Consider the following 23,711-nt stretch of genomic DNA (forward strand, 5'->3'; position numbering starts at 1 on the left):
CTATATGTTTTGAGAGTGACTTTAGGGTCAGGCTGTGAAAAAGACAACTCTGCGGAGCTGGGTGACAAGGTCACAGACAGACCAGATGCCTACCAGACTAAGGGAGGCATGAGTAAAAGGCAAAGGGGGTTCTCACCACATACAAAGGGTACCAAAGTCTTTACGAAGAGACACGCCTGATACGGTAACAACACTTTCATAAGAGCTCCAACGGTGTGTCGGCACTTACACACTTGTGCCCCTTTTAGCCCGGAATGAAGGGGACTTGGGAGAGACAGTAATACACAACCGCGCAGCGAATTAAGTGTATATGTATTGTTACTATATGTGGATGATTCTCCCATTTGGGAATCATATGCATATATATATATATGGGGTAACATGTGCATCAGTTATATCAGAGAAAAAGCAGTTGAAAGCAGTTTCACAGCCGCCAGTCCAGTTGATCAATGGACAGTTCTTTGTTATTTATACACCATTTCGATTTTTCTCATCAGTAGAGACAAATGACTGTATCGTTTCCCTTTTCTTTGCTGTACAATTAGTTTTCCCTTTTCATTTCTTGCCTAACCTCTTATATGATCAGTTGTGTAGGACGGAAAGCGGCAGTTTCCCCTACTGTGTTTTTTTTCCCCACAGGTGAGAACAAGGCGGCCAACAGAAATCTTGGGGCCCAGGACAAATGCAAGGAGCAGGCCCTCCCCTCCCCCCCATAGCGCACCTACAATGACATTTTTTTTAGGGCACAACTTTTATTTAAATGGCAGTGTTGCGAGCCCTATTTCACACCTCGCGAGCCCCCCAATTTTACACCACGCGAGCCCCCTCTATTTCCCTCCCTTTTCCCATGTATTTCTCTCCCCTTCGTCTCACCTCTCACTCTCCCCTCTTCCATCAATTACCCCACTCTCCCTCAATCCCTGCCCTCACCTCACATGTATTTATCTCCCCTACTCCTGCTTTTCCTCACTCCCACTCCACCCTCTCTCCTGTCCCCCTTCTGTCAATTACACCACTCACTAAATTCCCTCCCCCTCACATAATTCCCCCCACAAAAAATATACCAAAAGAACCCACCCCTAATGCAAAAAAACTTCCTGCCCCCAAATACATACAAAAAAATCTGCAACCTCCAAATATATACAATCCCCCACCTCCCCAAATATATACTGCTGCGGCACAGTTTATTCGAGCATTTGCCCGTTCTGTGCCGCAGCAGTAGCCTGGCGCGCGCCTGAGTGTGACGGGCGCACGCCGAAGCAGCGGAAGAGCGCCCTCCGATCGGGGCGCTCTCCCTACCGCTGCCGGGTCCGCCGGGTCCCCCGGAACCCCCTGCCGCTGTCCCGCGATCGCGGGACACCAGGGCTCCCTCGGGGAGCCCCTGGACACGCGTGCAGGGGGCGCACGCTCCCGATGACGCGTGACCGCGCACGCCGAGGGGCGGCCACTAGCAAGCCGGGAGATTTCCCGGCTTGCGGTACCGACCACACTTCAATAAAGTGTGTCGGTAGTGTACAAACCCCCCCAAATACATACAAAAAAACACCCCCCCAATACATATAAAAAAGACAACCAATACAAAAAGCAATACATATAAAAAAAACAATGCATACAGTATATAAAAAAAACCAACGCATAAATAAAGTCCCCATGCATATAAAACCCCTCCAACGCATATAAAAAAAGCCCCAATACATATAAAAAGACCCCCACTTGCCCCAATACATAAAACAAGACCCCCACTTGCCCCAATACATATAACAAGACCCCCACTCCCCCCAATACATATAAAAAGACCCCACTCCCCCAATACATTTAAAAAAAAGACCCCACTCCCCCAATACATATAAAAAGACCCCCATTCTCCTCAATACATATAAAAAGACCCCCACTCTCCTCAATACATATAAAAAGACCCCCACTCCCCCAATACATATAAAAAGACCCCCACTCCCCCAATACATATAACAAGATCCCCACTCCCCCTAATACATATAAAAAGACCCCCACTCCCCCCAATACATACAAAAAGTCCCCACTCCCCCAATACATATAAAAAGACCCCCACTCCCCCAATACATATAACAAGATCCCCACTCCCCCCAATACATATAAAAAGACCCCCACTCCCCCCAATACATACAAAAAGACCCCACTCCCCCAATACATATAAAAAGACCCCCACTCCCCCAATACATGTAACAAGATCCCCACTCCCCCAATACATATAACAAGACCCCCACTCCCCCCAATACATATAAAAAGACCCCACTCCCCCAATACATTTAAAAAAAAGACCCCACTCCCCCAATACATATAAAAAGACCCCCATTCTCCTCAATACATATAAAAAGATCCCCACTCTCCTCAATACATATAAAAAGACCCCCACTCCCCCAATACATATAAAAAGACCCCCACTCCCCCAATACATATAACAAGATCCCCACTCCCCCCAATACATATAAAAAGACCCCCACTCCCCCCAATACATACAAAAAGACCCCACTCCCCCAATACATATAAAAAGACCCCCACTCCCCCAATACATGTAACAAGATCCCCACTCCCCCAATACATATAAAAAGATCCCCACTCCCCCCAATACATATAAAAAGACCCCCACTCCCCCCAATACATATAAAAGGACCCCCACTCCTACCACAATACATATAAAAAAAATAGACATACCTTGGGGATGGTCAGGACCGGTGGCTGCGGGGTCCGGCGGAGAGTCGGAGCCCAGCCGCGAATGGCCATCAGATGCACACTGTCCCACACCGAGCTTCCAGTCAGCGCGCATTGGAAGCTGAGGCATGCTGACGTCAGAGGCTAGGACAGGAAGGCCTGCATCTGATGCAGAGCCGGGGCCCGGCACGCTGACGTCAGAGGCTGGGACAGGAAGGCCTGCATCTGATGCAGAGCCGGGGCCCGGCACGCTGACGTCAGAGGCTGGGACAGGAAGGCCTGCATCTGATGCAGAGCCGGGGCCCGGCACGCTGACGTCAGAGGCTGGGACAGGAAGGCCTGCATCTGATGCAGAGCCGGGGCCCGGCACGCTGACGTCAGAGGCTGGGACAGGAAGGCCTGCATCTGATGCAGAGCCGGGGCCCGGCACGCTGACGTCAGAGGCTGGGACAGGAAGGCCTGCATCTGATGCAGAGCCGGGGCCCGGCACGCTGACGTCAGAGGCTGGGACAGGAAGGCCTGCATCTGATGCAGAGCCGGGGCCCGGCACGCTGACGTCAGAGGCTGGGACAGGAAGGCCTGCATCTGATGCAGAGCCGGGGCCCGGCACGCTGACGTCAGAGGCTGGGACAGGAAGGCCTGCATCTGATGCAGAGCCGGGGCCCGGCACGCTGACGTCAGAGGCTGGGACAGGAAGGCCTGCATCTGATGCAGAGCCGGGGCCCGGCACGCTGACGTCAGAGGCTGGGACAGGAAGGCCTGCATCTGATGCAGAGCCGGGGCCCGGCACGCTGACGTCAGAGGCTGGGACAGGAAGGCCTGCATCTGATGCAGAGCCGGGGCCCGGCACGCTGACGTCAGAGGCTGGGACAGGAAGGCCTGCATCTGATGCAGAGCCGGGGCCCGGCCGCAACCGGCAGCCATTATCTTTTGCCCCCCACTCTTGGTGGCCCTGACGGCCGTGCAGGGGGCCCGGGCCGATAGACCCCCTGAATCACTGGGCCCGGGGCGCCAACCCCGGCAGACCCCCCCCCTGTTGGCGGCCCTGGGTGAGAAGCACAAGGTCTAAAACGTGTTGATTTCTGTTCCGATGACCCTCTGGTTCTCGAGATACATACCTGTAAATGTAGCTCCACTACCGTCCCATCCAGGGGAAACAAAATGGCGGTTCAAGTCTCCTGGGATACACGAGCCAATAGGAAGCCACAAGGTCGTCCTGCACTTTGCGCATGCTTCCTATTGGCCTGCGTAAAGCAGTGGATTTAGACAACCAGAAAGTACCAGTGCTAGCATTCACGTGTGTATCTCAGAACCCAGGAGGTCCACAGAGATGAAATTAATGCGGCTCAGCTCCAAAGACCCCCTGCTTCCCACTAAAGTAATTAAAAAAGGTGGGGGGGGGCTGACAAGGAAGGAAATGCTTCTTTAATGTTTGTAGTTGAAGTATGTAAAATAATGCATGCATGTCCAGCAACTCAGGGACACGCAGCTGCAAGCACAGCTTGACTGAGCCACTGATTGAGCCACCTGTGCTGAAGCAGGGATGTCCTTAAAACCTAACCTGTTGGTGGCCCTTGAGGACTGGAGTTGGCCACTCACGTACTACCCGATCCGCGCATTTTTCCAGACTTGTCTTTGGTCCTTCATATTTCTGCTGGCTTAGGTCCCCCCCCCCAGTCGTGATGTCACAGAGGGTATCCCCCCACCCCCCATCTTTGTACTTTGGTGGACTTGACTTTTAATATAAACGTAGGCAATCGTGTTAACCCTTTCAGAGCCCAGAGGGTGGCAATGTGCTGCAGACCCCTTCTGCCCGCGACAGGATTAGACTAACAAACAGCTCCCAATACCATCATTCTTTACAGCAGCAATTCGTGGTAGTGACAGTCAATAATTAAATGTGATAAAGAATAAGACTCGTGATTTCTTACGCCGCGCATTCCTATTCCTAGCACGGGAAGGGAGATTTAAAGCTAGACTATAGACTTGCATTGATAATATGTCGAATTGACGAGGCGTCAGGTTGATTTCCGCTGCCTGCGGCTTTGGCTGAAAAATGATCTTTGTCACCCTTCTGACTGTTGCAAACGTAGTATCATTAAGAGGTAATTGGCATTTTATTTATGAGCATAAATATTAATTACATGGGAGCACAGCATTTCAATCAATGCACAGCTTGTTGACAAACCGTTTCACCGAATTAATGTATATTATTATACATAGTAACACCCTGGGCAAAATGTTTTGCCCCACTTTTGCAGCTGGGAGACGTTCGTGGGGCAAAAAACTACCGTGTGTAGCTCTGCTAGTTTATACTATACATCTCATCTCATATGCACTTACCGTGGCCCCTGGCAGACACACTTATCAGAACACCCTCCTTATGTCTCTGTAAGTTCTCCCTACTTACCACTTCAATTGTAAGCTCTTGAGGGCAGGGACTTCTTTTCCTATTGTTTTGGTTGAAGAGCTTATTCCCCTGATAGAGTGGGGGAAGTGGGAGGGCGAGGGCATCTCTCTTTATATTTTTGTGCACCCGTACCTTATGTATCAAGGTAAAGGTGGTGCACTTCTGCATCGGTTATCCCTTATTTTTTCAGCCAAGAGTTAAGATGGCTTAAGAGACAAACTAAAGAATAGGGAGTTGTGTGTTAAAGTCTCTTCGCTGCAAATCTGAGGAGATAGTCATGCAAAAAAAAAACAGGAGTTACATAATGCATATGTTATAACAGGAGTATTCAATTCTGTGTCAGTATGTGTCATTGTCTTGCACTTCAATAGTGTCACAAAAATGTGCCAGGTCACAGCTGGCCTAATATGCTATCAACGGTATCGGAGAGCAAGCAATAGGATAAAATCTCATGAAGAGAGCTGGGCAAATCCATGTAAGCAGCGTAGCCAGCAGTCCTGAACCTGTCTTTGCTTCTGTTGCAGGAAGGAGACTCACTTGGGGCAATGGAGAAAGTGTGCAGGCAGCTGACATACCACCTCAGCCCTCACTCACAGTGGAGACGTCAAGGAATCGTGAAGCGGAAGCCGCAGGCCTGGTGAGTCATCTCTGCAGCAGTGGAGCAGCATGGCTCATAGAGACCTGTGCTTGATGCGGGAGCTTGATTTGTGTTTGCATAAAACAAACGGTTTGTTATCTTGCCACCCACGGTATATTTGCTTGGCGTACGGATGATCTGTGTTTAAAGCCGTGTGCTTTTAAAAGACCCAGTTATTGAAACTACTCTCCCTCAACGTCTTCCATTTCCTCTCGCGTATTTCTACCTCCCGCATCACTCTTTGCTCTGTCACTCTCCCGGTCTGTTCTTGGTCGCTTACGTCCCTTAATTAATTTTGTCCCAGCACTTCCTCTATCTTTTTGCCGCTCTTTCTTGTTCCACATCCACCTACATCAGTGGTGGGCGACATGATATACATCAAGGGCCACAGGTGCGACCCTTCAGTCCCGAAAAGGCTGCACATAATCTATTGCCCCATATAACCCCTCCCTATAACCGCTCTGTATAACATCTCACTCTCTCTGTGCGGATATATCTCCCCTCTCTCTCTTTGATGATCTCTCTATCTCTGTTAATCTGTGTGTGTATGCGTGCTGATCTCTCTCTCTCTTTCTCTCACTCCTTCACCCTTCTCACCTCTCACTCACTCTCCCTCACTCACCTACCTTCACCCACCTCACTCACTCTCCCCCTCCTACCTATCCCCCTCTCCCCCTGCCTCCTATCTCACTCTCCCCCACCTCACTCACTCTCCCATACCATTTTCACTCACTTTCCCCCACCTTCCTCACGCTACTCTCTCCCACTCAGTTCCCTCTCCCCCACCTCCTCACTCTCTCCCACCCTACTCACTCTCTTCTACCCTCCTAACTCTCTCCCACCCTACTCCCTCTCCCTCGTCACTCACCTACCCATACCCACCTCACTCTCTCCAACCTACCTCACTCTCCCCTTCCACCTCACGGAGTCTCCCCTACCTACTTTACTCACTCTCAACTTTCTCACTCTTCCACACCCTCCTCACTTACTCTACCTCACTCTCCTTACACACTCCCCATACCCGCCTGTAGCTCCGCCCCCGCCTATAGCTCCACCCCCATCTGTAGCATTGCTCCGTCTGTAGCTCTGCACCCATCTATAGCTCCGTACCGTCTGTAGTTCTTCCATCGACAGCATGAAAGGTGGAAGGGACCTGGGAGAGGAGGTTGGGGTCCGGAGAACGCCCATTGCCCACCAGGGACTTACATGTTTTTCTCCCTTTTCCCCTCTTAAATCCCAGATGCACAGCTGTCCTTATTGACTTAACGCCTCGGTAAGTGCTACTGGTACCTTCAGAGCTCACTAGTGCAGTGTTAAGTGCTGTTTTCAGCCATAACGAGCCCTTGCATTTCTATAAGGGCCATTGGTACTAATAATATGCAAAAGAGCCGTTCCCCCTAACAACGCATGTCCACAGAGAGCTCTGTTAGGTTAGGTCCCCGCTGCAGCCAGTGGCGCGCACTGCCACGTGCGCGCCTATCACCGGCCCCTTACCTCCTTCCTAGCAGCCCCCGGTGACTCCTCGCTTCCTGGCTCACTGCATATTATGACGCGTCAGCCAGCAGGGGATACACCGGGATTGTGTTCCCGTGCGGCGACGCGTCACATGGTGCGCCAGGGAGCCAATGAAGAGGGGAGATCGCCGGCAGCCTGGCATGAACAGGGGAGAGTGGTGGATCCTTCCTCAAGTGCACAACACACACACACACACACTTGTAGCATGTTGGTGGTAAGCGGATCCTTCACTTGGAACTGATGTGCGAAATGGCCGCACCCCCCGGTCATGGCCAGGCCCACCCGACTTGTTTTGGCCAAGCCCCGCACCTAAAAAAAGTTGACTGCAGATTATAGTGAAGCGCCGTGCCCGCGCCGCCAGGACGCAAGGCGGGTGTGCAGGCGCGTGCAGCGGGACTTTAGCCTTATACGTATATATAAGTTGGACTTTTAATCAACAAAAAGCTTCAGCTCATCTATACCCGTTTACAAGCTGCAAAAGAAACCTTTACGTGACTGTGTACAGGCACTTACTGTAGCAGTAAGTGCCTATGTCACCAGTCTGTGTATACATAGAATTGCACGAACGTACTTCACTATTCTTTGCCTTTCTCTGCTTCATTTCTTGGAGGTGCGCTGATCCCCCTGAACAAATCTTCAATCAAAGAACTGGGAACAGTTCTTTTCTTCAAGCAGCCCCTGATCACTAGTTTATTTAGTTTCGACATCACAACTTTTTGAGTGCTTCTTTATTGTGTTGTGTTATTTAGGTCATACCTAAAGGTGACATTACTCACGTCAGACCCTGAAATATAGGTTTTGGAGGCGAGAGAGATATTATCCTATCCCTCTAGAAATAGGCTTTACATTTTCTAATTAGGATATGCAAAACATATGACTTAAATTATCCTGTATCTCAGGTGTGCTATTTTTTATGCACAAGTGTTTTTCTATATGTTGCATGGAAGTCATCGCACTGTTATTAACTGTGAATTAACAGCTTCTCATCATATTGAAAAGGAAGCTATGTCCCATTTCAAACTCTCTCTTCTCCCCTCTCCCTTTGTGTTTGTAATAATCTCAACTGCAAGATGTAAACCATCTGTTTACCATGTCAGTATCAAAACATTCAATACATCGGCTGGAGAGGTGGCATTTTGTTAACATATTTTAACACTTTACTGCTACGAAGGCCTGAAACATATTGCAGTGTGAAGCATTGCCAGCATCGAGCTGTTGAAGCTTCAGTGCAGGGTGGTACACGTCTCGACGCGTGCTTGCTGTACAAGAGGAAGCCGCAACTTCATCCAATGTGCTTTCCTATAGGCCCGCGGGGTTGGCAGCCATTTTGATTTCCTGGGGTGGGAGGAAACATTGGCACCTAAACCGGAAATTATTTGGGGTGTCCCTGGAGCTGAAAATAGAGCGGTTTAGCTCCAGAGAACCCCCTGGCTCTAAATCTGTGGGGGGGGAAAAACAATCGATTTAAAATAAAAAAAAAACGAGCGGCTGAGAATGGAGATTGCCACTTTAACCCATTCACTGTCTAAGGCTGCGCTTATAGTGCTGGCGACGCGACCGATGACGTCATCCGTCGCCGTTGCCACCAGCGAAAGTTATCATTAGATTTTCTGCGACTGTCGCCAGTGATGTCACGAAAGGGGGCGGGCCGCGGTCTCTGATTGGATTAGAGGCAGTCACATGTGGCGACTGTCTCTAAAAAATCAGATAGACCCGGCTTCAAAAATGTTGACGCTCCGTCGCCATCGCAGTTACTATAAGCGCTTGCGACGGAGTCAATGTATTTGATTCGGAGCGCCGCCGCGTCGCCGTCGCAAGGCACTATAAGCGCAGCCTAAGGCAGCAAAAGCGTAAGGGTCTTTGTATCAGTCTTCCTGCTGCAACCCTGAAGCGAAACATCTACATTAAAGTAAAATGGCCCACAGCATACGGTGGGATTTTGTGCTTTGATTAATATGGTGCATTTATTATTCCTGCAAGGGATGGTAATAAATAACCTCTTAAATGTAAATTTAAAAGCAAAAAAATGTGTTTTTTTTTTTGTTTGTTTTTTGCAGCCTTGATTTGTAGCCTTCAGTGTCTGTGATGCAATTATTGCTGATATGAACACTGGGGCAGCTCTTCAACTTAATTAGGTGTTAATTAAAGTTCCTTGTTAAGATCAAATACCCCCTACACACACACACACACACACACACACACACACACACACACACACACACACACACACACACACACACACACACACACACACACACACACACACACACACACACACACACACACACACACACACACACACACACACAGAGTCTCTGTCAACGGGTGTGTTTATGAAAGACTGAACATGTTGAATGTTGTGAGCTGGTAAGATGGTGACTTTGCTTTGTTAATTGCTATTCTAATTACAGGCCTTCTTTTTCTTTAGAGGAGCATAGAGAAAAGTAATTTGACTTCGTGATGTATTTACTCTTAGTCCTAAAGAATAATTGCTTGTTCAAACAAATATGTGAACTAGCGATCGTGTGATTGTGGTGGCCGCACTTTCAAGTTAACAAACTGTGAAGACTAAAAAACAACTACATTTGAGTCCTCCCGTATGTCTCGCAGTGCTTCCCCAGTCTTAAAATATCATATAGCCCAGGGGTGGCCAACTTCAGTCCTCAAGGGCCACCAACAGGTCAGGTTTTCAGGATATCCCTGCTTCAGCACAGGCGGCGCAATCAGTGGCCCAGTCGAAGACTAATGATATGTAGTCGAAGACTGAGCCACTGATTGAGACACCTGTGCTGAAGCAGGGATATCCTGAAAACCTGGCCTGTTGGCAGCCCTTGAGGACTGGAGTTGGCCACCCCTGATCTAGCCTACAAAATGTAGATATCAAGATTGTGTTCATTGGCCTGCGTGAGAGCCGCGATCAGCGGTCTCTGGTTCAGCTTTCAGTGAGGAGCAGGAGATCTGACGGGGGAGGGGGTGCGGCCATTACAGCACGCAGCTGGCTCGCCCTCATTGGCTGAATCGCCAGCCAATCTGGTCGCGCATCGCGATCGCTACATGCGCTTGCAGGTTGGGGACAGGAGGAGCCTGAGGGGGTTGGCGGGGTTTGGGCCCACGCATACAGCCGGAGGCGGGGTGTCGGAAGGTGGACGTGGCACTCCGGTCTGCAATAATCCCTCTAGGAAGGTGCGCGAGTCGGGGGGCATGGCGTCCTTGATCTCCTGGAGCAAACGGCGCGGAATTCGTGGGGTGGTGTAGCCCATGAGGCGCATCATCACCTCGGGCTCCACCCATTCCGACCGTTCGTAGTCCAGGAGATCCCGACATCCGTGCCTGGCAAAAGCGGCGAATGATGCTGGGGGACTCCAACATCCGTGCACCCCCTGCTAGATTATACAGCAGGGGTTCGGTCAGGAGGTCTTCCCCAACAGCCACTCCTTGCCTGGACGCGGAGACCATGCTCCAGGCCTTGAGGGTTTCCTGGTAGTGTGCCGGCAACACTGAGAGGTCTCTCCCAAACCCCTCAGGCTTGATGAGAAACAATTGCCTGTCATTCCCCATATTGCGCAGCTGGCGAAGGAAGCTGGATGCCAGCTGGCACCACTGCGGATAAGGGTCTGCGTACAGGTATCTCTGTAGGTATTGGAGGCGGAAGGTGTGCACCTGGGAGCACACACATACTACTCCCTGTCCGCCCTCTCTCAGAGGGAGGTACGTGACACCGGCAGAGACCCAATGCTTTCCCATCCAGAGAAAGTCCAGCAACTCTCTCTGGATCTTGGTGATAAATTCAGGGGTCGGACTCAGGGCGCTCAGCCGGTGCCACAGCTGAGAGGCCACCAGCTGGTTGATCACCATAGTCCTTCCCCTGAGGGAAAGCATTTTCGCGAGACCCTTCAACGATCTCAGACGAGCGAGGACACGTTCCTCTAACTCTGTCCAATTCTCTGTGACCGGGCGCTCCGCAGTGGACAGGTAGACTCCCAGATACTTTATTGCATCTGCCTCCCACGAGATATGACGAAATGTGGGAGGCAAGGAGTCTAGCTGTATGGAACCCTCTAAAAGGCCTGAGCATTTGGACCAGTTGATCCGAGCTGAGGAGGCCGCAGTATAGACCTCCTGGCACTCTTGTGCCCGCTCCAGATCAACTAGGTCCTGGGCCACGAGGAGTACGTCATTAGCATAGGCTGAAAGGACTACCCGCATGTCTGGTTCTAGTAGCACTAGCCCGGTGAGCCTTCTCCTCAATAGACATAGGAAAGGCTCGATGGCTAGCGCATAGAGTTGACCGGACAAGGGGCAACCTTGACGTACTCCTCTACCAAATGCCAAGGGTGCGGTCAGGGACCAATTGATCTTAATCAAACCCTCTGCAGAGGCGTACAGCGTCTTCAGATAGCACACGAACCGTGGGCCAAAACTGTACGCATGCAGAGTGGCTATGAGGTATCGGTGATCCACCCTGTCAAACGCCTTCTGTTGATCTAGGGAGAGAAAGGCGAGAGACAGACCAGTCCTGCGAGCGTAGTGCAGCAAATCCCGGACCAGAAAGATATTATCAAAGATGGTCTGGTCCGGGATGGGATAGGACTGGTCGGGGTGAATCACCTCTGCCAGCACGGACTTGAGCCTCAGCGAGATGGCTTTGGCCACGATCTTATAGTCCGTGCATAGCAGCGAGACCGGAGATCGCAGAGACCTGGACTTTGTATTAGCAAGATGAAATGTGCTTCTGGGGGATCCTTCCCTATAGAAAAATACCCACAACAGTGATTACAAAATGGCGGTTCCAGAGAACAGGGAGCCGCATGACAACAGACTGTACTTTCCCTACTAATAAAAAAAATAGGGAGAAGTTCCATGAGGTTTCACCAGGAAAACATACTGGACACCCAACAAGCTCCTATTGAACCCCCAAAATAACCACAACATATATATAAGCATATGAGTGTCACAGAGGAGTGCTACTGAGCATGGCAATATATATTTAAAATCAGAGACAGAACATAAAACACAGACAGAGCTCAGTTTTTAGCACATCCAGTGAAACTCATACACGGTACATTGCCTAAATATATATGTATAAATATCGAGTAAAATGGTCTTTTAGTTTAAAATTTTTGGCCAAAATTGTTGTAAGCCCCTGAGCCAACTGCACGGCAGACCACAATTCAGGGGTCCCTAACGCTAATATAAATTCTTAATAACCTGTGTAGTAACAGGAAGAATGATTTATAGTAAATCTGTCAATATTAGTTGCAAAGTTCTAAGTCTGATTGAAGCTTTTAATAACCTGTACATTACCAGGAAAAGCACTCTGTATTAGAGTTGTCACAACCATACTGCAAGCCAGCAAGTTCCCCTGAGTGGAAGATGCTAAGGACTGAGCCCTTAACCATTTAAATGTGGGGAGGGGTGAGCTACAATTAGGTAGGAGGTTGCCACCCTCCAATCAGCCAAGACTAGCTGAACAACAATTGTAAAACATACTTGACACCCAACAAGCTCCTATTGAACCCCCAAAATAACCACAACATATATATAAGCATATGAGTGTCACAGAGGAGTGCTACTGAGCATGGCAATATATATTTAAAATGGTCTTTTAGTTTTAGACCATTTTACTCAATATTTATACATATATATTTAGGCCCAATACGTGCATGAGTTTCACTGGATGTGCTAAAAACTGAGCTCTGTCTGTGTTTTATGTTCTGTCTCTGATTTTAAATAGGTTTCACCAGGAAACCTGCTGCCCATCCACTGAAATAAAGGGGGTACCGCTTTCTGAAGCCCCACCAGGGCGAATATTTTGCAAGCTTCACTTTATTCAGCCCCCATAGTCAGTGCGAAATGCTGAGACTACGCCTCCTTCTCTCTCCTGCACGCCTGGGTCCACCAGGGGGAGGGGTTGGGCGTGAACAAGTTATTCTGCCGGATGCAAGGAGCTCAGACACGCATGCCCTCAGTACTCACCAGACGTGTGTGCAGAGCTGCTTCCTTGTCTCCTCATTAAAAGTATTCAGATCTGTCCTGTTATGAGGCGGAGTTACAGTCACACCCAAGGGTATAAACACTGGCACTTTCCTAAAAGTTGGTGCGTCTCTTTCCTCCCCCCTGGAGAGTGCTGCGGACCCTTTCTTTGTTATATTTATATATATCTATATCTAAATATATATCTTGCAAGCCCCCTCCCCCCATTTCACACCTCACGAGATGCCTCTATTTCAGCCCCTTCTTCCCATGTATTTCTATCCCCACCATCTGACTCCCTCACGTGCTCCATCTCACCTTACACTCCCCCCTCCAATTACCCAACTCTCACTCAATCCCTCCCGCTTCTCATGTAATTCTCTCCCCTGCATCTCACTCTTACTCCCTCTTTTCCTCACTCACTCCCTCACCTTCCCTCTCTCCTCTCACCATTGTCGCCCCACCCTCGGTAATTACCCCACTCACTCAATCCCCCCCATCTCCCACAATCCCCCCACAAAATACATACCAAAAAGCACAATTCCTCCCAAATACAAAAAACCTTCCCACCCCCCTAAATAGATTCAAACCCCCCACATGGCAAATACATACCAAAAAATAACCTACACCCCAACCCCCCACACCCCAAATACATACTACCCCCCCACACCCCAAATACATACCAAAAAACCTCCACCCCAAATACATTCAAACCCCCCCACACCCCAAATTCATACCAAAAAAACCTACACCCCAAATACATACAAACCACACCCGTAATACATGCCAAAAAACCTCCGCCCATCACATATATACCAAATTCCCCCCACGCCGCAAATACATATATAAAATACACCCACCACACAAATACATATAAAAATACACCCACCCCCAATACATATCAAAAATACACCCACCCCCCACCAATACATATACAAAATATACCCACCCCAAATACATATAAAAAAAAATGCACCCCAAATACATATAAAAAATACACCCACACCCCAATACATATAAAAAATATACCCACCCCCAATACATATACAAATGCACCCATCCCCCAATACATATACAAATGCACCCATCCCCCAATACATATACAAATGCACCCATCCCCCAATACATATACAAATGCTCCCATCCCCCAATACATATAAAAATATACCCACCCCCAATACATATATAAATACATCTACCCCCAATACATATACAAATACACCCACACACCCAGTATATATACAAAATATACCCACCCCCCAATACATATAAAAATATAAATCCATCCCCCAATACATATACAAATATACCCACCCCCAATATATATACAAATACATCTACCCCCCCAATACATATACAAATACATCTACCCCCCCAATACATATACAAATATACCCACCCCCAATACATATACAAATATACCCACCCCCAATACATATACAAATATACCCCCAATACATATACAAATATACCCCCAATACATATACAAATATACCCCAATACATATACAAATATACCCACCCCCAATACATATACAAATATACCCCCAATACATATACAAATATACCCACCCCCAATACATATACAAATATACCCCCAATACATATACAAATATACCCACCCCCAATACATATACAAATACACCCACCCCCAATACATATACAAATATACCCACTCCCAATACATATACAAATATACCCACCCCCAATACATATACAAATATACCCACCCCCAATACATATACAAATATACCCACCCCCAATACATATACAAATATACCCACCCCCAATACATATACAAATACACCCACCCCCAATACATATACAAATACACCCCCCCAATACATATACAAATATACCCCCCCAATACATATACAAATATACCCACCCCCAATACATATACAAATATACCCACCCCCAATACATATACAAATATACCCACCCCCAATACATATACAAATATACCCGCCCCCAATACATATACAAATACACCCCCAATACATATACAAATATACCCACCCCCAATACATATACAAATACACCCACCCCCAATACATATACAAATATACCCACCCCCCAATACATATACAAATATACCCACCCCCAATACATATACAAATATACCCACCCCCAATACATATACAAATATACCCACCCCCAATACAAATACAAATATACCCACCCCCAATACATATACAAATATACCCACCCCCAATACATATACAAATATACCCGCCCCCAATACATATACAAATACACCCCCAATACATATACAAATATACCCACCCCCAATACATATACAAATACACCCACCCCCAATACATATACAAATATACCCACCCCCCAATACATATACAAATATACCCACCCCCAATACATATACAAATATACCCACCCCCCAATACATATACAAATACACCCACTCCCAATACATATACAAATATACCCACCCCCAATACATATACAAATATACCCACCCCCAATATATATACTAATATACCCACCCCAATACATATACAAATATACCCACCCCCAATACATATACAAATATACCCACCCCCAATACATATACAAATATACCCACCCCCAATACATATACAAATATACCCACCCCGCAAATACATATACAAATATACCCACCCCCCAATACATATACAAATACACCCACCCCCAATACATATACAAATATACCCACCCCCAATACATATACAAATATACCCACCCCCAATACATATACAAATATACCCCCAAAACATATACAAATATACCCACCCCCAATACATATACAAATATACCCACCCCCAATACATATACAAATATACCCACCCCCAATACATATACAAATATACCCACCCCCAATACATATACAAATATACCCACCCCCAATACATATACAAATATACCCACCCCCAATACATATACAAATATACCCACCCCCAATACATATACAAATATACCCACCCCCAATACATATACAAATATACCCACCCCCAATACATATACAAATATACCCACCCCCAATACATATACAAATATACCCACCCCCTATACATATACAAATATACCCACCCCCCAATACATATACAAATATACCCACTCCCAATACATATACAAATATACCCACTCCCAATACATATACAAATATACCCACTCCCAATACATATACAAATATACCCACCCCCAATACATATACAAATATACCCACCCCCAATACATATACAAATATACCCACCCCCAATACATATACAAATATACCCACCCCCAATACATATACAAATATACCCACCCCCAATACATATACAAATATACCCACCCCCAATACATATACAAATATACCCACCCCCAATACATATACAAATATACCCACCCCCTATACATATACAAATATACCCACCCCCCAATACATATACAAATATACCCACTCCCAATACATATACAAATATACCCACTCCCAATACATATACAAATATACCCACTCCCAATACATATACAAATATACCCACCCCCAATACATATACAAATATACCCACTCCCAATACATATACAAATATACCCACCCCCAATACATATACAAATATACCCACCCCAATACATATACAAATATACCCCCAATACATATACAAATATACCCACCCCCAATACATATACAAATATACCCACCCAATACATATACAAATACACCCACCCCCAATACATATACAAATATACCCACCCCCAATACATATACAAATATACCCACCCCCAATACATATACAAATATACCCCCAATACATATACAAATACACCCACCCCCAATACATATACAAATATACCCACCCCCAATACATATACAAATATACCCACCCCCAATACATATACAAATATACCCCCAATACATATACAAATATACCCCCAATACATATACAAATATACCCACCCCCAATACATATACAAATACACCCACCCCCAATACATAAACAAATATACCCACCCCCCCAATACATATACAAATACACCCACCCCCCAATACATATACAAATATACCCACCCCCAATACATATACAAATATACCCCCAATACATATACAAATATACCCCCCCAATACATATACAAATACACCCACCCCCAATACATATACAAATATACCCACCCCCAATACATATACAAATATACCCACCCCCAATACATATACAAATATACCCACCCCCAATACATATACAAATATACCCCCAATACATATACAAATATACCCACCCCCCAATACATATACAAATACACCCACCCCCAATACATATACAAATATACATATACCCACCCCCAAGACATATACAAATATACCCACCCCCAATACATATACAAATATACCCACCCCAATACATATACAAATATACCCACCCCCAATACATATACAAATATACCCACCCCCAATACATATACAAATATACCCACCCCCCAATACATATACAAATATACCCACCCCCAATACATATACAAATATACCCACCCCAATACATATACAAATATACCCACCCCCAATACATATACAAATATACCCACCCCCAATACATATACAAATATACCCACCCCCAATACATATACAAATATACCCACCCCCAAATACATATACAAATATACCCACCCCCAATACATATACAAATATACCCACCCCAATACATATACAAATATACCCCCAATACATATACAAATATACCCCCAATACATATACAAATATACCCACCCCCAATACATATACAAATATACCCACCCCCAATACATATACAAATATACCCACCCCCAATACATATACAAATATACCCACCCCCAATACATATACAAATATACCCACCCCCAATACATATACAAATATACCCACCCCAATACATATACAAATATACCCACCCCCAATACATATACAAATATACCCACCCCCAATACATATACAAATATACCCACCCCCAATACATATACAAATATACCCACCCCAATACATATACAAATATACCCACCCCCAATACATATACAAATATACCCACCCCCAATACATATACAAATATACCCACCCCCAATACATATACAAATATACCCACCCCCAAATACATATACAAATATACTCACCCCCAATACATATACAAATATACCCACCCCAATACATATACAAATATACCCCCAATACATATACAAATATACCCCCAATACATATACAAATATACCCACCCCCAATACATATACAAATATACCCACCCCCAATACATATACAAATATACCCACCCCCAATACATATACAAATATACCCACCCCCAATACATATACAAATATACCCACCCCCAATACATATACAAATATACCCACCCCCCCAATACATATACAAATATACCCACCCCCAATACATATACAAATATACCCATCCCCCAATACATATACAAATACACCCCCAATACATATACAAATATACCCCCCCCAATACATATACAAATATACCCACCCCCAATACATATACAAATACACCCCCAATACATATACAAATATACCCCCAATACATATACAAATATACCCACCCCCAATACATATACAAATATACCCACCCCCAATACATATACAAATATACCCACCCCCAATACATATACAAATATACCCACCCCCAATACATATACAAATATACCCACCCCCAATACATATACAAATATACCCACCCCCAATACATATACAAATATACCCACCCCCCAATACATATACAAATATACCCACCCCCAATACATATACAAATATACCCACCCCCAATACATATACAAATATACCCACCCCCAATACATATACAAATATACCCACCCCCAATACATATACAAATATACCCACCCCCAATACATATACAAATATACCCACCCCCCCAATACATATACAAATATACCCACCCCCAATACATATACAAATATACCCACCCCCCAATACATATATAAATATACCCACCCCCAATACATATACAAATATACCCAGCCCCAATACATATACAAATACACCCATCCCCCAATACATATACAAATACACCCATCCCCAATACATATACAAATATACCCACCCCCCAATACATATACAAATATACCCACCCCGAATACATATACAAATATACCCACCCCCAATACATATACAAATATACCCACCCCCAATACATATACAAATATACCCCCAATACATATACAAATATACCCACCCCCAATACATATACAAATACACCCACCCCCAATACATATACAAATATACCCACCCCCAATACATATACAAATATATCCACCCCCCAATACATATACAAATATACCCACTCCCAATACATATACAAATATACCCACCCCCAATACATATACAAATATACCCACCCCCCCAATACATATACAAATATACCCACCCCCAATACATATACAAATATACCCACCCCCAATACATATACAAATATACCCACCCCCAATACATATACAAATACACCCCCAATACATATACAAATATACCCCCCCAATACATATACAAATATACCCACCCCCAATACATATACAAATATACCCCCAATACATATACAAATATACCCACCCCCAATACATATACAAATACACCCCCAATACATATACAAATATACCCACTCCCAATACATATACAAATACACCCACCCCCAATACATATACAAATATACCCCCAATACATATACAAATATACCCACTCCCAATACATATACAAATATACCCACCCCCAATACATATACAAATATACCCACCCCCAATACATATACAAATACACCCCCAATACATATACAAATATACCCACCCCCAATACATATACAAATACACCCCCAATACATATACAAATATACCCACCCCCAATACATATACAAATACACCCCCAATACATATACAAATATACCCACCCCCAATACATATACAAATACACCCACCATCCAATAAATATAAAAAATAAACCCACCTCCCAAAATACATATAAAAATACACCCGCCACACAATAAACATAAATATACACCCAGCCCAAAATACATGTAAAAAATGCACCCCCAATACATATAAAAAATACACCCACCCCAAATACATATAAAAAATATACCCACCCCCAATACATATAAAAACATACCCCCAATACATATACAAATACATCTGCCCCCAAAACATATTAAAAAAACACCCACCATCCAATACATATAAAAATATACCCCCCAATACATTAAAAAAATACACCAACACCCCCCCAATACATATACAAAATATACCCACCACCCAATACATATAAAAATATACCCCCCAATACATTAAAAAAATACACCAACACACCCCCAATACATATACAAAATATACCCACCCCCCAATACATATAAAAAAATAAATCCACACCCCAATACATATAAAAAATACCCCTAAAAAATACACCCACCCCCCATGATGTGTTATTTGTTATTCATATGATTGTCAAGTGTATTACTACTGTGAAGCGCTATGTACATTAATGGTGCGATATAAATAAAGACATACATACATACACATACATACAATACATATAAAAATACACCCACTGCCCAATACACATAAAAATATACCCACCCCAAAATACATGTAAAAAATGCACCCCCTAATACATATAAAAAATACACCCACCCCCAATACATATAAAAAAATACACCCATACATATAAAAATAAACCCACCCCCAATACATATAAAAACACCCCCCCATACATATAAAAATACACCCATCCCAATACATATAAAAACACCCCCCCATACATATAAAAAAACACCCACCCCCAATACATATAAAAAAATACACCCACCCCAATACATATAAAAACACCCCCCATACATATAAAAATACACCCACCCCCAATACATACAGTATAAAAATACACCCACCCCAATACATATAAAAACACCCCCCATACATATAAAAATACACCCACCCCCAATACATATAAAAATACACCCACCCCAATACATATAAAAACACCCACCCCCCCCAATACATATAAAAAATACACCCACCCCCAATACATATAAAAATACACCCACCCCAATACATATAAAAACACCCACCCCCCAATACATATAAAAATACACCCACCCCCAATACATATAAAAACACCCCCATACATATAAAAATACACTCACCCCACCAATACATAAAATACACCCACCCCCAATACATATAAAAACACCCCACCAATACATATAAAAATACACCCACCCCCCAATACATATAAAATACACCTACCCTCAATACATATACAAAAATACACCTACAACCCCAAAACATATAAAAAATATACCCACACCCCCCAATACATATTAAAAATACAGACTTACCTTGGATATGGTCTCAGGCCGGCGACCGGACAAAGCAATTGTTGCCGGGTCCCGGTTCTCCCCCAGCTGCGAGCCTCCCTCACTCTGTCCCACGCCGAGCTTCTAACTTTAGTGCGCTGGGCCTCCCTCTCATGCCAGTGCGTGCCGGAAGCTGAGGCCCATCTTACTTCCGCCGCGCCGACATCAGAGAGGCCTGCTGCGCGCCACCATTAGCAGCTCTGCCTGGGACGGAGTGTGGGAGTGCCGGGGCCCGGCGGCAACTCGGCAACTACAAGACCAGCTGCCGTGCCCCCTCGCAGCCACCGGGCCCGGGTCACTTGTCCCGGCTCTCCCCCCCTGTCGGCGGGCCTGCATACATGATGGCATCACAAATGACATGATCTCATTTCATTAAGAATACAAAACATGAAATTATCCATTCATAAATGTCAGTATTTTAAATTTCTTCGAATTCCAGAGCAATGCCGGGGGCATTCAGCTATTCTGTAATCTAAAACAATAATATCATACAGTATGTTTACTTATAGGTCATTCTTCTCTTATGTAGATTATTTCTGCTGTGTATATTTTTTTTTGGGGGGGGGAAATGAACACCCTGACTGTAGCAAAAAATGCAGACTATGCAGGGAAACACTGTAAGTTAATTATGCTCAGCAAGGAGCCGCAGGTCCTGGCCTCTCTGCCACAGACTCAGGAGGTCAGCTGTGTAATGATGCTGGAGCGAAGGATTGAGCAAGTTCATACTGCAGCCCAACTTGGAGAACTAATGAAGGTTATTTGTAAAAGCCCCATGGCTGCAGGGCCGGGGAAAACAAACAGCACAAGATTCAGAAAATAAGAATATTTCTTTGCTCTTTTTTTTACTCCCACCCCTCTTCACTCTGCTGTATTTCTAGGTGAAAAACAGATTGTAAATGAATCGCTGCTTGAGATTTCAAATGCATCGGAGGGGTCTTTCAGTAAAATGCGGTAACTCTGTGACTGCTACTGCACTTTTTGGGCTATTCTGTTCAGTGGCCAAACAGATCACAGCATTCCAGTCAATTGTTTAGAACTATAATAGAATCTGCCATGTTTACAGTGCTAAACTCTGTCAGCTGGATTGTATTAAATACATAAGCAAACAGAAAAAGCTCTGACAGATGTTTTACTACGAGGTAGGGATTAGGATTTTTTTTTGTAATTGTTAAGAGTTCTAATGCAAGTTTATAAAAGATGTAAAATCCCAATCATTTACAAGGGAATCCTACCCAAATCTCTGTTTGAGCTTCTGGAGGGCACGCCTATGTTCCTGGGACACAGAAATGTAGTAGCCAGTTTCTCTCCTCAGAACTTAATTAAAGTGTGAGAGATTTATGTGCTGAATATTTGCAGCGTTACCTGGAGAGAACATTCACACTTTGTGTTATCTGGTATTGTCAAGCTATCTCCAGATCCCCCTAACATCACAGTGCAGTGCTAGTTTTTACAATTGCAAAGAAATGCATGACTACTACGAGCCAGAATTCACTGGGTATGCAGCTAGAAGGTCTAAATCACGATGTCACAATGACACGAGTAGCAGCTCTCGTAATCGGCGAAGACACCTAAAGAGAAGATGGTACCCCCAGTTGTTGACATGAGTATCCAAACATCCTCAACACTGTACACACCATAAGAAAAAAACCGTGGGCTCTATGTCAGAGTACAGTATGTGCAACTGTATTAATGGAACCAGGAGGCATGCCAGCGATTCTCACGTATACCTCATGTCTCTTTGTCGTATGTTGGTATCTAGATAACCAGAGACATGCTACTGTATCAGTCTTAGGCCTCGGACATGGTAAAAAATACAGCGCTGAGCCGTGCTGACGCTCATGCTCTCCTGCTCAAGCAGGAGCTTTTTTGTGCACTGGCATGAGCGTCAGCGAGCGCGCTTGAGAAGCGGGAGGGAGGCGGTGCGGGAGGCGGGGCTAGCGCGGCATGTCACGGCGCCGACATCACTGAGTGCCATTGGCTGTTGCCGGTCACGTAACCGGCCCTCCGCTTCCCTCAGAGCGAAAACTAAATTCTGACTGTCGGCTGAAAGTCAGCGCGCTTCCGCACGCCTGCGGAGGCGTGCGCGAGCCCCTGCTAAAGCCGCTCTCATTGCGGCTGCAGGGGCTCACTGACAAGGGTGAGCGC

General features: G+C 45.2%; 1 protein-coding gene across 2 annotated transcripts in view; it reads left to right on the forward strand.

The window, feature by feature from the left end:
• LRRC75A (leucine rich repeat containing 75A) overlaps positions 1 to 23,711 on the forward strand; it is a 279,851-nt gene that overhangs the window by 178,221 nt on the left and 77,919 nt on the right. For both annotated transcript variants that reach the window (XM_075594449.1, XM_075594448.1), the window contains one exon: positions 5,623 to 5,735. In XM_075594449.1, coding sequence (XP_075450564.1) covers positions 5,623 to 5,735 — 113 coding nt within the window. The remainder of the gene's footprint in view (positions 1 to 5,622; positions 5,736 to 23,711) is intronic.

This window comes from Ascaphus truei, chromosome 3 (assembly GCF_040206685.1).
Source record: "Ascaphus truei isolate aAscTru1 chromosome 3, aAscTru1.hap1, whole genome shotgun sequence".
NCBI lineage: Eukaryota > Metazoa > Chordata > Amphibia > Anura > Ascaphidae > Ascaphus > Ascaphus truei.